This window comes from Polyergus mexicanus, unplaced genomic scaffold (assembly GCF_030449975.1).
Source record: "Polyergus mexicanus isolate NDT 795.1 unplaced genomic scaffold, iyPolMexi1.0 SCAF_12, whole genome shotgun sequence".
NCBI classification, from domain to species: Eukaryota; Metazoa; Arthropoda; class Insecta; order Hymenoptera; family Formicidae; genus Polyergus; species Polyergus mexicanus.
The window spans coordinates 9,911,469-9,927,499 of NW_027223332.1; the positions used below are offsets into that span (position 1 = coordinate 9,911,469).

The 16,031-nt window shown below is 32.2% G+C and overlaps 2 protein-coding genes and 1 non-coding gene across 4 annotated transcripts; 1 reads left to right on the forward strand and 2 right to left on the reverse strand.

The window, feature by feature from the left end:
• Nucleotides 1-228: 228 nt before the first annotated feature.
• On the reverse strand, nt 229-10,375 carry LOC138938093 (somatomedin-B and thrombospondin type-1 domain-containing protein-like). 2 transcript variants are annotated; one of them, XM_070304844.1, is made up of 6 exons: nt 10,203-10,375; nt 9,390-10,078; nt 5,789-5,989; nt 5,226-5,304; nt 4,337-4,410; nt 229-2,286 (listed from the first exon to the last, which is right to left on the reverse strand). In XM_070304844.1, the coding sequence occupies exons 2-6, from the start codon at nt 9,643-9,645 to the stop codon at nt 1,922-1,924; spliced, it is 975 nt and encodes a 324-aa protein (XP_070160945.1). In that variant the 5' UTR covers nt 9,646-10,078; nt 10,203-10,375; the 3' UTR covers nt 229-1,921. The 2 variants fall into 2 exon arrangements, with proteins under 2 accessions (XP_070160945.1, XP_070160944.1); XM_070304843.1 differs by having other exon boundaries at nt 9,390-10,111.
• Nucleotides 10,376-11,281: 906 nt separating this feature from the next.
• On the reverse strand, nt 11,282-11,444 carry LOC138938479 (U1 spliceosomal RNA). The gene has a single exon (XR_011447710.1). It is a non-coding gene; the product is annotated as a U1 spliceosomal RNA (small nuclear RNA).
• Nucleotides 11,445-14,174: 2,730 nt separating this feature from the next.
• Nucleotides 14,175-15,666, forward strand: Svip (small VCP interacting protein). Its single transcript, XM_070305034.1, has 3 exons — nt 14,175-14,408; nt 14,683-14,850; nt 14,939-15,666. Exons 1-3 carry the CDS (start codon nt 14,343-14,345, stop codon nt 14,951-14,953), a joined length of 249 nt encoding a protein of 82 aa, XP_070161135.1. The 5' UTR covers nt 14,175-14,342; the 3' UTR covers nt 14,954-15,666.
• Nucleotides 15,667-16,031: the final 365 nt, after the last annotated feature.

The following is a 16,031-nucleotide window of genomic DNA, read 5'->3' on the forward strand; positions in this document are numbered from 1 at the left end:
ATTTATAATCCAGCTAAATAATTGACAAATATGTAATTAAACTTTTAATCACTCTCTAATCGATATATACATGTATATTCTACAACATTAAATACAGATGTACATTATAATAGAATTTTAGTAGAGAAACTTTATTTTATAGTTTAAAAAAGAAAGGAAAACCGGCGAAAATGAAAGATTGTGAATAGATGGGCGAGGAATTATTTTTATCTTGAATTCAATTAAGCTTAATAACCCAGATATGTGCAAGTGTTCTTTATTGACTGTGCTTTTACATTTTGTTTATCTCGCTTCGAGAATCTCTATCCCCTCGACATGCCGATATGTACTCGTAAAGAGAAATGATGATATTATCCGCGCATTTACAGGCGCAGATACTAGAAACTAAAAAACGAGATTGCATGAAAATTTTATTATATCATACGATATATTTGCAATACAAGTTTGATATAACATATATGTATTTATTATCAATTTTTACAGGGCATCTCTCTCTCTCTCTCTCTCTCTCTCTCTCTCTTTCTCTTTCACACACATATTAAACTAGCGTTATTACGAAACCATAATAAATGCTTAAAGTTCGAATTAAAGAGAATACCGTTCAAGTATCGGTATTAACCGAGGTGTTAATAATTTTCGAGTTATAAATGACATTAATTTTGGAACACCTTATATATTCAATATATATAAGAATTTTTACAGTATCGATTATATGCCATAAAATAATAAAGAAAATTATGTATAAAGCAATATACAATATATGTATCTCTTTGACTTTATGTAAATTTTCTTTCTCATAAAAGATACTATGATATAGTCATGTTTATTAATAAAATACAAATATTTATGATTATAATGATGATTTATGATGATAAAATCCTTTTCTATTTGCACGTTGTAAATATATATATATATAAATTCATATATTCAACAATACGTACGATATATTAGATTGGATAAAATTCGAAGAGCAGAAAGGGGCAGAGAAAAGTAATAAGGAGATGCAACATATATATTATCAGCACTCTCGTTTCCCTTTGACATACTTATTTCCAAAGTCTCGTCGCCTAACAATTTATTAAATCTACAATCACAATGTGAATCATATATAACGCTACCGCATAATGCACTCTCAGTTGTGCTGGTATCGATAATCATGCAATTCCTTTCAAAATGTCAAGGGAATAAGAAATTTCATTGTCTCCTTCATGTCACGGACGCCTCGCAAGTCCGTTCTAATGATAAAATCGATATGATAATTATCGGGATAATCTGACAACGAGTCCGATTGCTACATCCAGTTGGAGCAGAAGAAAGAGAAAAACAAAATGAAATAGATTTTATTCTATGTTCTAGAGTTTCAAAAAACTTAACACGAGAAAAATTCACGTCAAAGATAATTAAACGAATAGCGATTAATATAAATAAAACAAAATTAAATAAAGTGATAGCAGAAAATTGTCAATATACAAAATGTCAAATCGTAAGATATAGAGTTTATTTTGAGAATATAATCTTTGCAAGCAATAAAATTCTTTTCTTAGCAAGAATTTGATCGGGCACGCCATTTCTTTTTAAAATCCAATAATTTTTGATAAAAAACAATCAAATCTCTCGAATTAAAATCCTGGTAAACTTACTTTCTGCTACTTATTTGTAATCTGGAAACTCAATTTACAAAATGTTATTCGTATTATCAATCTTTATAATTTAAAGCCGATTTCATTACGGAAAGATTGGCTCGAAATGTCTGCAAGATCGATCCCTGAAGTGCCTTTCTCGCGTACAATTACCATATACACTATACATGTATAATAAATGTAAGGATAAGATAGAAAGGAAGAGAGGAAGGGATATTAATGTGAGCGATGAGATATTCATCGTGGGAGAAGCTGCGACACGGAAGTCGCCGAAGGAACGTTCACCGTTCCGCGACAGCAGAGACGTCGCGCCTTCTCCTTCTGCACCTCTTCCGTCGCCTGCCTCTCTTACGTCTTCTCGCAGATCTATCCGGATTGCCGACGATGACGTCCGCGTTCCTACGACCGCGGAGCAGCCGCGAGGTATACAGCGACACTTGACTCGGACTCGGCCGCTCACATCGCGGATCGTGACAATCCACCAGCAGTCGTGAATCGCCGATCCATTTGCCGTGGCAGGTAGAATTCGTCGATCGACCGCGCCGATTGCTGCTACCGGCGATATCGGTCGATAGCTTCCACCTACCGATCCCCACGTATCGGTCCAGACTCTCGTTACCGGAACGTTCCACGCAGATGCGCGAACCTGCGACGATTTTAGATGCTTATCGCTTTCGCTCGAAAGCGATATTTTATTATAATTATAACGCCATGTTTCATTACAATTATACGTTCGCTGTTACGAAAAAAGCTGCTTCTATTATTATACGCTTTTAATATATACGCCTACAAATACCCTCTTACGGCTTTTAATTAGTGATTGACAAAACTAATAATTATATAATTATGCAGGAATTAGCTTTCCTCTATTAATCATTCTCTCTCTTTTCATTAATCATCTTTTCAATAATATATATATATAATAAATATCAAAGTAATTTAATTTATTCTCTATTATTAAGTTTGATAAGAGGAGCGGAATAATTAGATCAAAATGCAAAAATAAAGTAAAAAAAATAAGACGTCTATTCTTGCTTTTGTCCGCAAATTTCCGGGTTCGTGTCTTATCTGCGTCTGATATGTTAGTAGGAAACAACCGTTATCTCCGCCACCGCATCCACTTCATCCGGTCGATTCCTTTGCGATAACAGCCGCGTAGAGCAGCGTCGCGGAAGCTACGCTCCAATTTACATGACGTTACGCGCAGCCGTAGCGCATGTTAATTGAGACTAGATCGAGTCGCTTCATTTCCACGTTGGCGACGCGATTCATCATTATGCGAATTATGTATTTAGATTTTGAGGAGTTTAGGTTTAGATTCTTAAAAGCCCCATCTTATAATGCAATTCTAGATAAGAGATCTCGTTCTTTTCTTGTGTGTGCGTGTGTGTGTGTGTGTGTGTGTGTGTGCGCGCGCATAAAATTGCATTTTAATCGAAAGCTTGTAATTGTAAAAAAAGACAATATTTTGTTCAAAAGAGTTAAAGGCCTTTTTTCAATAATATATATATTTAGTAATATATAGACGCGTAAAAATGCGTAATCTCTCGAGTTTCGTACGCCACGCGTTATATAAATGAAAATATCAAAAAATATTGAAATTAATATTACAAGTTTAAAATTCTCGCGAGGCATATGTCAACTATAGAATTTTATTTTTATCATAATGTCAGACTGCTAAGTGTAAAAACGTTCGCGTGGGGCAATAATTTTTTGCTTGAAGCGTAATCCCTATGGAATGCGAACCATTTTTTGTAAGAAGACAGAGGTCTATTGTCTTTCCGTAGCATTAATGTTACAAGAACTTGAAGAATGTTAAAGATGGCCGATGTACGGAATCTATACCATTGCTTTTCCGTTTTCAAGGGGATATAGAATTAAGAATATGATATATACTTTCTTTTTCAAATAAAACCTGTAATTCTTTACCAAGTATCTGACTTTGTTTATTCTTGACGTGAAAAAGCAGCTCAAAGTTTCCAATTTCTTACAACGTTTAAAAAAAAAAAGGAATTATGTATATATTACAACGTAATTCTATTTTAATCAGTATTTTTTGCTTTTAAAAGTCAAACGTTTTTCTAGAATTTATATAGAATTATAAATCTTTTAACAAGAAATGCGATAAAGAAAATTTTACAGAACGAAATAACACGTTACGTAAGTTTGTCCTAAAACATTTTCTTCGATTTAATAATCAGAATATAAAATAAGATATTTGTTTAAACTATTAATAATTATACACTTATTGAAAATGAAACTTGAACTTTTAATAATTTATGAGTTTCTACGAAATTATATATTTCAGCTTCGTATACACAAATAACAGTGCTTTGCTTTTTATATAAGTATAAATGGGTTGGACTCGTAGCAATTTATAATTTATAACTTAATAAAAAAATGAAACTATAATATCGAGAAATGAAAACGTATGTGAAATAATAAATTCAAATAAATTACATATATTCCAATATTTGAAAAGAGAAGTAAATAAATAAATTTCAATTTTTTCATAAACTTTAGTAGAGAAGAAGCATACAATTTCTGAGAGAGAAATATTCTCACATATTTTTTTTGATATTTCAATATCTGATCTCGATAACAAAAATAGAATTCCGTTAAACAATATTTCTGATTTTTATTGTAAGATTGATTATCGTAATACGTGAATATACTGTAATATTACTTATACCAACCTTCTGAGAGTAAATCCGAAATTTTATTGCAACCCTGCGAGACTCGTACAATAGTGAAAACAACGCAGCTGCCTCTGAAACGTGTATAACATTGCATTATATTGCTTGTAAAGTGTTAACCAGAACGAGCTCTCTCTCATTTTTTCTTGTTAGCCATCGGACTGTTGTGTAATAGTCTAAAGGATTTCCTTGCCTGCTGGCGGCCCTATAACTTGCTTTACTCGTTCGATAACATGTCCAGAAGATCTTGAAACTCTGTGATGCAATATTCGTTACGTGTTTTGTGACAAGCTGGAGCACGTGTCAAATTAGATTCTCGACACGTTGACAATTCTATCTTAGTTACGGTGGAATAAAATTAAAAATGTATCTCTGTCCAGAAGTTTCAAGAGAAATCTTTTAACATGATTGAATCCTTATGTTTGTAATCGCGAAGATAAAGAGCTTTGAAAATTAAGAACCCCGATTAATCTGTTACGTACAAACTGCTCTGCGCTATCAATAATACATACAAACCACAATTAAAGATTATTAATCTATGACAAAGTATACATTATTATTATTACATATAAATATATTGAGAAACTTGTTGCAAATGAACTCATTATATTATTTATCTAATTGAAGAGTTTGAGGGAAGTAAAAAGTAGGTATATATTATATAATCTCTGTAATGAACAATCCTTTAACGCGCAATGTCCACGCGAAACAAATATAAACGATTTTGCGCTTTAATTTTCTCACGAATCCGTTACTATTTTATTTATTTTTACGATGCACCGATTGAAAGAGAAAACATTCGTTGTTTCTGCTGCTCGAATTGGGAACACATGTGGCAAATCGTATTTCGCACGATTCAAAGCAAAGCACGACGGCTTGACCTACCTACCTTGTATCGACAATCCTATCCTTGATCCTTACGTCCGTACTATTTCCGTCGCCCGGAAAAAGCGCAAGAAGCATCACACCTGCGGCAAATAAAAAAAAAAATTGTCTAGGATCAAGAAACAGTCGTGTCAAGAATTTCGCGTCGTGGTAAATATGTGATCGAGGATACATCGTGTATGCTTGTTACTTTTCTAAACGAAGAAATACTTGTGGAAAATGTCACGAACATGTGCTTGTATGAAAAATGGAAAACGCAAAAAGGAAGAATATAATTTATTTTTTTTTCTTTATATCTGAATTTTCTTTATATTAAAATTTAGCTATTAATCAATTTCACATGCGGGAGTCGTAATAAATATTACAAGATAATTATTAATTTTTGATTTTGTGAATATATGTACATAGAGCAGAAAAAATGTGTAATAATGATTTCAATAATCGATTAATTATCTATATTATTGCGAATCGAATACGATTAAATAAAGATTAATTTTTATCGTTTTAAAAACACTCTCCTTAAATTAAAATGTGACTTACCCGCCTTACCTCATCTATCGGACTCACTTTTAGCATGCGACTGCGGACGAATTCCGGCGTGACATGTCTGAAAGCTGCGGCAAGTCCTGACTTGGTCCAGATGAGGACAGTGCTTTCCGCCGTTCTTCTCCGAGATCTCGATCATCCGGCTGCGTCTTTGAGTGCCACTTCCGCATCCGTTATCGCACAGACTCCACGGACTCCATTCGCTCACCGCGCAATCCACCACTGTAAGTAGAGTCGAATGAGTTAAGATCTGGCCATCTGATCGTTTATCGCGGACGAAAGATAAAACTGTCCCGAAACTGCCACTACGATCGACAAATCAATAGTAGAACATCCGGAAAATGTCATCTCGTTCAAACTCTCTCTTTAGCTTCCATTCTCGAGTAATTAACTCTAACAATACAAGACTATTATTATACGAGATATAATTCTTTAAAATACAATTACAATACAATACAGCGCGGGGATGTGTGTATGCTCCAATAGAAGGCAAAGGGACAATCGCATTATTTTCCTAATATTTTATGCCGCCTATAAAAGGCAGCTCGCAGGAATAGCGATTTATGAACGTCCCTTCGAAACCGCCGTGCATTGTTCACATCACTCCGCTACATCGCCTGTTCGAGAGTACGGGAGGCATTAAAAGAGGATAAAAATGCGATAAATGTGTCAGCGATCACTGATACTTCGCCATCTTTATTAAAAAATACGTGAAGTATGCGCGATGAAAATTTATTCAATATATCATTCCATTTTGCGTAGAACTCGTCAACACACCAAGTTGCGAGATAAAATTCGAGCTGCAAAATTTTGCATTAGGTTGACAGCAACTGGCAAGTAAAGCAAGATGTGTATAATTACTTATTTCTCGTTTCTCTTTTATAATTATTTAATGTTAGAGAATCGAGGTCTATTTGGTGATCTGGTCCACCGAACCTGGTCATCATTACCAGAACACGGTTATATCGATCGATCGTGTATTCGCACTAAATTATTTTACCTGTCCGCCGATCGACGGTTCGCTGAATACGAATGGTTGAATGACATACGCGATGTTGGAAGTTTATCGAACCAGACAGCGAGATAATATAATACGTCTGTGATCATTTCTGATCCATACTAATTCAAGTAAGATGATGTCATGTCAAACAGCGCGAAAAAACCTACGCGAAAATTTTTAAAGATGTTTAAAGGAGGATAAGACGTCTTTAAGTTGTCTTTTAACGACATATGCTCTATGGGATATATTATTGCTATCGCCGGGTATCGTCAAAATTTAACGCGTTATGTCATTTATGTACGTCAAACGAATATCGAAGCTTCACAAAAGAAATCGAGGCGTTAAGGATAAACATTCTAGACTAAATAAAAAGTATATGCGTCGAGATGCAATAAAATCATTTTTATCATCGATGCAGACGTTGCCGGCTCTTTTCTTCGCAATCCTTCCACGATTGATCATAATGCGATTTTTATTTGGCGTTGTTATTGTAGTTTAGTGAATAATTGACGTATGCTAATCGATTATTTGGCAATTAGACTGATAACGCGTAGCCATGTTAAACGGGTAAGAAATGTGAATCGGGTAATATTAATCCTTTTGTATTTAACAGGCGCGTCATAATAAAAATGGAAACAATTTCAGACAACCGCGCCAATGTAGGATAGCTCGACTATTTATTATGCAAATATGGACAACAAAATCGCAATAGCGTTTGTTGTTAACGACACAAACAATTACCAACAACGATTCCAAAAAATATCAAATAAATTACGTTAAAAAGAGAATATAATAAAATATCGCATTAAGTGTGTGAAGTAGAAAGAAAAGTCTAAATTCTTTTTAATTTAATTATTCTAGTATTTAACGAAACAAAAAAGTAAGTCACAAAAAGCCAGTATCCTGTCAAAATATTTGAACTGTGCCGTAAGTTATTGCAAAGAGCAAAAGAAACTTGAATAAATGTCATTATATCTCAATATTATCTCAAATTTGTGGAATATAACCATGAAGATTCGGTCTATAAATTACAAATTACAGAATAAGTTTGCAAAGACATTCTTCTCTTTTATACTTTGTCAAAACTGACCCTCTAGATAGAGCGTTATCAGCTTTACTTAGGCAATACAGCGCTAATAATTCTCCCAATCTCTAAAAAGAATGATTCCTTATGGACCATTTCTTCTAAACATAAAACATACACATATATGTACAGATTTATACAGACATATATTTTTTTATATTTATTTTTGGTATTCGATTTTTTGTGAATTAATTTTTTAGAAATATTTTAATTAATTTTAGTAGATAAATGACTTTTATAAAGATACAATTTTCTTAATATTTCTTATCAGATTTTACGATACTTTATACATCGATAACTTTATATTATACGATATACATAATAGAAAATAGAGTATCAAACGATATGCTTGAAACACTTTATCATACGAGAATAAGTCGATTTCTGTTAAATACATTATATCCATATATCAAATTGATAGTTGCTCAAATTGATACTTGATTAAATTTTTGCAGGACGTACATTATTGTAGATATTTGTCGAAACGTAACATCAGCATTTTTTAGCCATTGATTTGATCATAAATTGAAAGTAGATATTGGTTTTAAAGTAGAATAAAAAAAAAAAGAATAAAAAAAAAATAAATTACATATCACTCGCCACTTAGTTGATATATTGATATGAAGAGAATGAAAAAATAAACTCCTCGATAATAATAATAATAATAAAAAAAAAAAAAAAAAAAAAAAAAAAAAAAAAAAAAACTTGCGTGTGTGTGAATAAAATTTTCCACCAGCAAAACTCTTCTTTCTAAGATGAAGATCACTAATATTAATTAAAAACTTAATAGCAGATTGTAAATTGCTAAGGAGTAATTCAAAGTGACCATACCCTACAATATGCAAGATATAATACGTCTATAAGATCAAAGTATAATCCTATAAAATCCGTAATGTTTAAAGATGTACTTAACAAGAATTGACCTATTAGTAAAAATGGACTATTTTCAATTAATCCATATTCACTATGTTATCACTTTTTAAAAACTGATTATTTCTTCGACATTTTCACGCTTGATTAATTAATATATTATCGATATACCTTTTATTCCACGTATTCTGATTTTGTACCAAGTTTCACTACAAATAATTATTAAGATTTTGTAATTGACAGACTAGGCATTGAATTATTTCTCGAACTATAAACTAATTTATTTTAATAATAAGCATATACTATATTAACAGTAACAATAATATATATTATAAAATTTTCTTATATATGCATTCGATTATTTTATAAAGATTTTTAACATATAAATGAGCATTCTATTTCTCGTAAAGAATATAACGTATTTAGAGTGTCAGTTTTTACTTTAGATAGATAAAAGAAATTAAATTAAACTAAAAATGTGAGTTTTTGTAATCAGTCTTATTACAGTCTCATAAAACTATAGTTTGGTTATTTCCCAATAATTTATTACAAAAATAAAATGCAATATCTTTTTTTATAATGAATCATGCAATTATCGCATAAATCTTTTTTTCAGGAAGAAGACTCATTTATCTCTTTCCGTGGTGCAAAGATCGTTGGGCACATACCACCGCAGGTCTCCTTGAAGTCGTCGCAACAATCGGCGAGCTTGAGACAAGCATGATCGCAGTAACACGGCTTATCACGCGGGCTCTCGATAATCGCGTTCGGTGATTCCTTCTGAATGACGCAGCCGGAGTCCCTGCCTTGGCAGCAGAGCTTCGCGGATCTGCAGCTTCCGGCGACGGTCTCGTCAACGATCAGAGAAATCAGCGTGGCGACGACGACAATCGACCCGGCCAACGTCGCGTCCTTCCTCCACATTCTCCTCGCGATACCGCGACCCCGGCGACCTTGCTCTCACTGCGCTCTCACTAGCCACCACGACGACCTTGAGCGGGGTTTCTTGAAAACGTGGACGTGGAAACGCACCGCACGTGACCGTGACTTATACTCGACCCACTTTATAGCGCGCGATCGATCGTCGACATATCGATCTATCCGCCTTGCTAGATATCACGCCTAATCTCTCGGAGAGAATGTTCTTCCGATTTTAATAGAATTCATGTTCGAGATTGCGATCAGAATTATTGATTATTAACTAGAATCACGCAGCTCTTCGCAAAAGCATAGAGGTTCATAGAGTTAATTTTTTTAACATCACGAAATTTTCAATAAAACATAATTATACCGCTTGATATGCGAAGAACTTTCAATATTTTTTTTTTTTTTTTTTTTTTTTTTTAAGTACGTTTTACTAATTAATTAATTAAAATCTCTATCTCTTTAGCTAACATATATATATATATATATATATATATATACTATTTCTAGACGCGCCAAGAGAGAAAGTAAAAATAAGGAATGCCTAATACGAATACTTGGTGACACGCGTTGATTTGGATTTTCGCGGATGCGTCGACACTACGGGAACAACCGACCTTTCGATGGACTGTGTCGCGATCAAACTGAGCGTTTCAACCCCACGAGCACGAGAAGAACATAACTAGGCGCGTACTATGTTGCGCCTTGTGCCGACTCGTCGTCCTTGCTTTTCGTATTCGGCGCACCTCCCACGGGAACCACAGCAGCCGGCATCTACCTGGGCGCATGCCCGTTGCTATCCTCTCACGGGATACCAGACGATTTAGTGGCTGCAGCTTTTAATGGAATTTAAAGGACAACAATTCGTACCGTATATATAACTGTAACTTATCTTTTGGGGCATTCCAAAGCCATTGGATGTCTTGTTATTTTACAAGTTTGATAGGAGAGGAGGTACGTTTTTAACGATAATGTTAAATGAGAGCATATTTATTGTATTTCTGCAATTTATTAATTTTAAACGTAGAATTGTATCAGAAATAGCTAGCAAGTGTCAGAATCTGTCGGCTCTATGTATAGATTCTTTGGTCAGTTTAAATATAATTTCGAGAAGATATAATCTGTATACGATACCCGATGCTCTATCGTTATCGACTTGTCATATAATAAATAAATCAATCATTCGTTATTCCTTCGTTCGGATGCAAAATTTTACAAAATTAAAAGATGAACATTTTTCCACACTGAAAAACTATTTTAAAGTATATTTCCATTTTACATTAAGATGTTATATAATTTATCTCGAAAGCAACGTCGCGCATTATATGCAAAAAGTATGTTAAATATTGATTACTTACATCTATTCATGATTACTTATGACTTATATCATTCTAAGAGAGTGTATCAATACATTATCATTAATTACGCATCATAATTTTAGTAAAATGATACAATATGCTCAACCCAAAAAAGATTTTTTCTATTTACAAGAGAGCAAAAACGGAAAGCGGAAACAATCTATAACGATAAATTTAATCAATATTACGAGACTTTTAATCCCATTTTATAGTTTACTTTGTATAAGAAACTACTGTCGATTACTTCCTGAAAAATTTTTGTATTTTTGTTATCTAATACCGGGATAGCGCGAACGCAGTCCCGACTATCAAAAATTGTACGCCCGAGATATCCACATTAGGGATATTCGCAAGGGTCAGCTCAACCGTAGTGCAATGGAAGAGCCTCGCCCTGGAGGAACCGCCTTTTTGATCACGGTAACCTCTGCGCCAGGTAAGTATGCTTTCGTTTGCGGCGAGCCCCAATTTATCCCCATTGAGATGGCATTTTAAACGCGAGTAATCGATTCATCGCTTGCGAAGCCTAGCGATGAGTTTATGAACTATGCGCATGAGAGAGAGAGAGAGAGAGAGAAAGAGATATGGTGTATATATATATATATATATATATCTCTACACAAGTTTCTTTCTCGCAATTTAACGTTTTCAAATAATGGAAGAGATCATTAATCTTTTATTATTTAAAAAATATTTAACTTTTGTTTTAACACATGTAAAATTAAAATATATACGTAAAATTTATATTCTATCATTTTAAGATTCTCTATACACTATTTTTCTATATATTATTTGAAATGTAATTATTTATATCACTATATTTATTTATTTTGCATATACTTAAATTGTTAAAAAATTATCTGTTAAACAAGAATTATTGTGTGTGTGTGTGTGTGTGTGTGTGTGTGTGTGTGTGTGTGTGTGTGTGTGTGTGTACATTTATTTTTACAGATATTTATTGATTGATTCACATTATGTAGCTTTAGTTTTTACTCTAATCTTTTTACGAAATAAATACGAATAAAATAAATACTGAAATATCTATTTCTAGATTTATCACGAATAATGAGCTATTATAGAGAAAAAATTTTATTTTATTACTTACATGATATATTTTTTTTTTTTTTTTAGTAGATGACAAGGATCATTGGTCAAAAATTGCGAATCAAATCTCACAAAGAGATGTATTCGTAATGAAGATTGAATTGCATCTAGAATAACTAACATATATACGCGAATAGCAGAAGAACGAGCGGATTAAGATTAAAAAGTTTCTCACATTCTTAGAATACAGTCTGTATTAAGCAATAAAAGTTGGATAGAGATATTGCAAAAGTTTGCCGCGTGTTCTATAATTGCCATGGGCATAATCTCCTTATTCTCTCTTGTTTCTTGCTTCCTATTATCCAACCTTATAGGCACGTGCTCCACTGGTTTACGATGAGAAAAGTCGTTAGAGTTTCGTACAAATGTATAAAAACTTTTCAATGTTTATTTAATACGCGTTACGATGCTAACGATGCAGACATTGAAAAAACATTTCCTTTAATTCTTATTTTTCATTTTTTAATTAGTGTACATTTTTATGTCGAAAATTCTTAATATTTGTGCATTATACGATTACAAATATATTGTATAATGTGCGTAATTAATTAATACAATATACGATGCGCAAAAAAATTTAGTTCATCCTGATTTAATAAATATTATTAAAATTGTTATTAATAATAAATGTAGTAAATGTTATATATAATATCTAAAATATTATTTTGTTATTTTATTATATTATTACAAAATATATCTATTTTAAAAATATTATTTATAATATTTATAATTCATTATTTTACTGATAAAACTCTCTCTCTCTCTCTCTCTCTCTCTCTCTCTCTCGTTTATTGTTATTATACTTTATTACATGTAATATAACATGTTATAATTATTTTACATTTCTATATTTTATACATTTTAATCTCTATTTAGGCAAATGACTCTATCTTTCTTTGCAGAGAAAAAAGATTTTTCTCCGATTTTTAATAATAAAATAACTTTGAATAATAGAAACACATTCCGGATGTTGTTTATAAATAGTAGCGGCGATGTTCGCCAACGATACTCATATATTAAAAATGTTCAAGTTTCAAAATTTTTAGCAACGCATTTTCGCATTATCGCTCGACAGATGAAAAAAGTATATTGCGAGATGGAGAAAAGTTCTAAAGAAAAGTATGGACAGATCGAATGGAATTCCCAGCCGATACCAGGGCAGCTGGGAACATTGATTAATCGTACGTGCAAACAAACAACGTGTAACATTGCTCGATATCCGCAGTCCCTTTCCCCAGAGATGGAACGTGCGCTCTTGGAAAACGACAATTAATTTTCTCAATCTCGTCGGCCGTTTCACAATGTTCGCGCCAGCTGCGCCGACATTAATAAGAGATATGTATCTTTGTGGATAATAGTAAGCCGATATACATTGTGACTTTTTTTACACATTTGTGATTTCAAGTAAAAATATAAAAAATACAAAGCATGTTTTACTTTAAATACGCAATTGGTTTTTTTGAATCGTACAAATTTCGAGAGAAGAAATGTCGCGAAGGATGAATTTTTTTTTTATTTTTTTTTCCTTGATAATATTTTAACACGATGGTTTATTGTAACATTAATTTGTAAAATGATATATTTTAACGAAATATTTTTGAATTTTAATCTTTTTTTTATATAGAAATCTGAAAAATTGTGCATTTAGCCACATAATTAAAATTTGAATATCTCGAAAAATGGACGTTTCCGCACATTCGCATTTGCAGCATTCGACTACATTTAGTATATGTGCTACATTCTAGTAATATTTCATCAAATTCGGAAATAGGGGCTATTCGGAATTTGAGCCTTAAAAAGAATGCACGGCAGAATTTATTTTTATATTATTATGAATAATCTTTATTGAGCCGGTCGAACATAATTCATTCATAGGTGCTAAATAGGTCAATCTCAATACCGCGCATGCGTATCACCGTACACGTATATACAACAGGTGACAGCTCGATGATCCGAGCAGCTACCAACGTACCAACCATTGGCCGCGTTCAGCAGAGAAAGCGCTCAGTCAACACTCGACATTGATTCGTTAGTTCTAAAAGTAAGAACCAATCACATTCGATTGCTACTACGATTGCTACGAAGCGGTTTTCTTCGCTGAACGCTGAACGCGACCATTGCTTTGGATCTGTCATGTATATTTTCTCTACTGTTAATTTAATTTAACAGCGATCTTTCCGCGAATTCCGATTATCTTCCGCGATTATAACGTTTGTTTTGCTCACGCAACGTATCAACATGGGCAACTGCTGCGGATTATGTTACAAAGGATCATCGTCGTACGAAGATCTCACGCCCGACCGGGTACGTCTTCTGAAAATTTATAAAACTACGTACATAAAGCATTAATATTTTAGCTACACGACGTTTTCATATCGTTATACTATTATTCGATCAACTTTCTTTTATCCTCGAAATAATCATTTCTATCATTTCCTTGAGCTCCAAAAGTTTAGTTCTTTTAATCTCTTATAATTGATACGATAGATAAATAATAATGAAAAATATAAAATTATATGCGCTATTTAGTCCTCTTACTTAATATGTTACTTTATATAGATCACGTTTATTTATTTAGGAGACTATACGCAGGAGACAAGCGGAAGCTGCTGAGAAAAGAATTGCTGAGCAGCAGCAAAGGGGTATAAAAGATATAGATTCTGTTAAAAGACAACAGCGACGAGCAATGGAACTTGAGAAACGGGAACAAGAAGTTGCTGCTAGCGGTACACAACCTACGTTAAAGGTAAAAACACAAAACAATTGTGTTCTTGCTGCTGCATTTTAAATTATTTGATTATATATTTGGATAAGAATTATATATCATATTTCAGTGGCAGGTAAACTAATCTAAGAAGAGATGCGTGTTACTGTTCGACAGAAATGGGCTGTATATTGATTTTTACGAGGTATTAAATATTCAATATAATACTTGATCGACCAAAATGAGGTAGATCTGATATCACTAACGATATTGATACGATCACACAAGTGCAATCTTATTTTGTACCTTTGATATAGAGTTAAGTTACGAGGATAGGTTAGATTTTGGATATCTTAATTTAACTAAAGAATTAGCTATGTGTGAGACTATATATGAAGTCATGAAGTTTTACATTAATTGCTTTTGCTTCAATCTGTTAAATATAAATAATTCTCTCTATTTTCTTACTGATGAGAATATATACATAAATATATTAAATTATTGTACGCACATATATTTATAAATGTTTGCAATTACACGCAACTACATAAAGTGTAATAAATTGTTGTAATGAAAAGAGCGGCAAAAATATGAAAAAGTTTTTTTATGCATTAACTTTTCTTTTAACGAAACTGCGTTTTTGTGATTGTAAATTTCGAACTTTAAAATATTTATTAGTATTTACGCTTACAAAGAATATATATCGAGGGACAAGACTAAAAAAATCGTCATTTTTGTAATATATCGTTTTTATAATATATATAATCATTTTTATATATAAGAAGATTTATATGTATTGAAATAGAAATTTTCTATTTAGAATATTCAATAATTGGTATAAAAGGCAACTTTTCAATTAAATTCTGATAATGTATTTATATTTATAATATTATATAGTATATATTTGAGATAATACAAAATATACATTTATTATTAGTATTATTATATATTATTATTGTATTATATATATATATATATATGAAATAACAATACATTGCATGTAAATGTACAAATGTAATATATCAGAAATTACAATTATATGAACGAAATCGTATTTCAGAATATTTCTCGTTGATTTTAATATTCTCATATATTTTGCAAAAGTTAGAAAAATCTTAATATACATAAATTAGGACTTAACATATATACATATATATACACGCATACATACATATATATGAAATTGATTTTATATAATCTTGTCAAAAATTATGTATATTAGA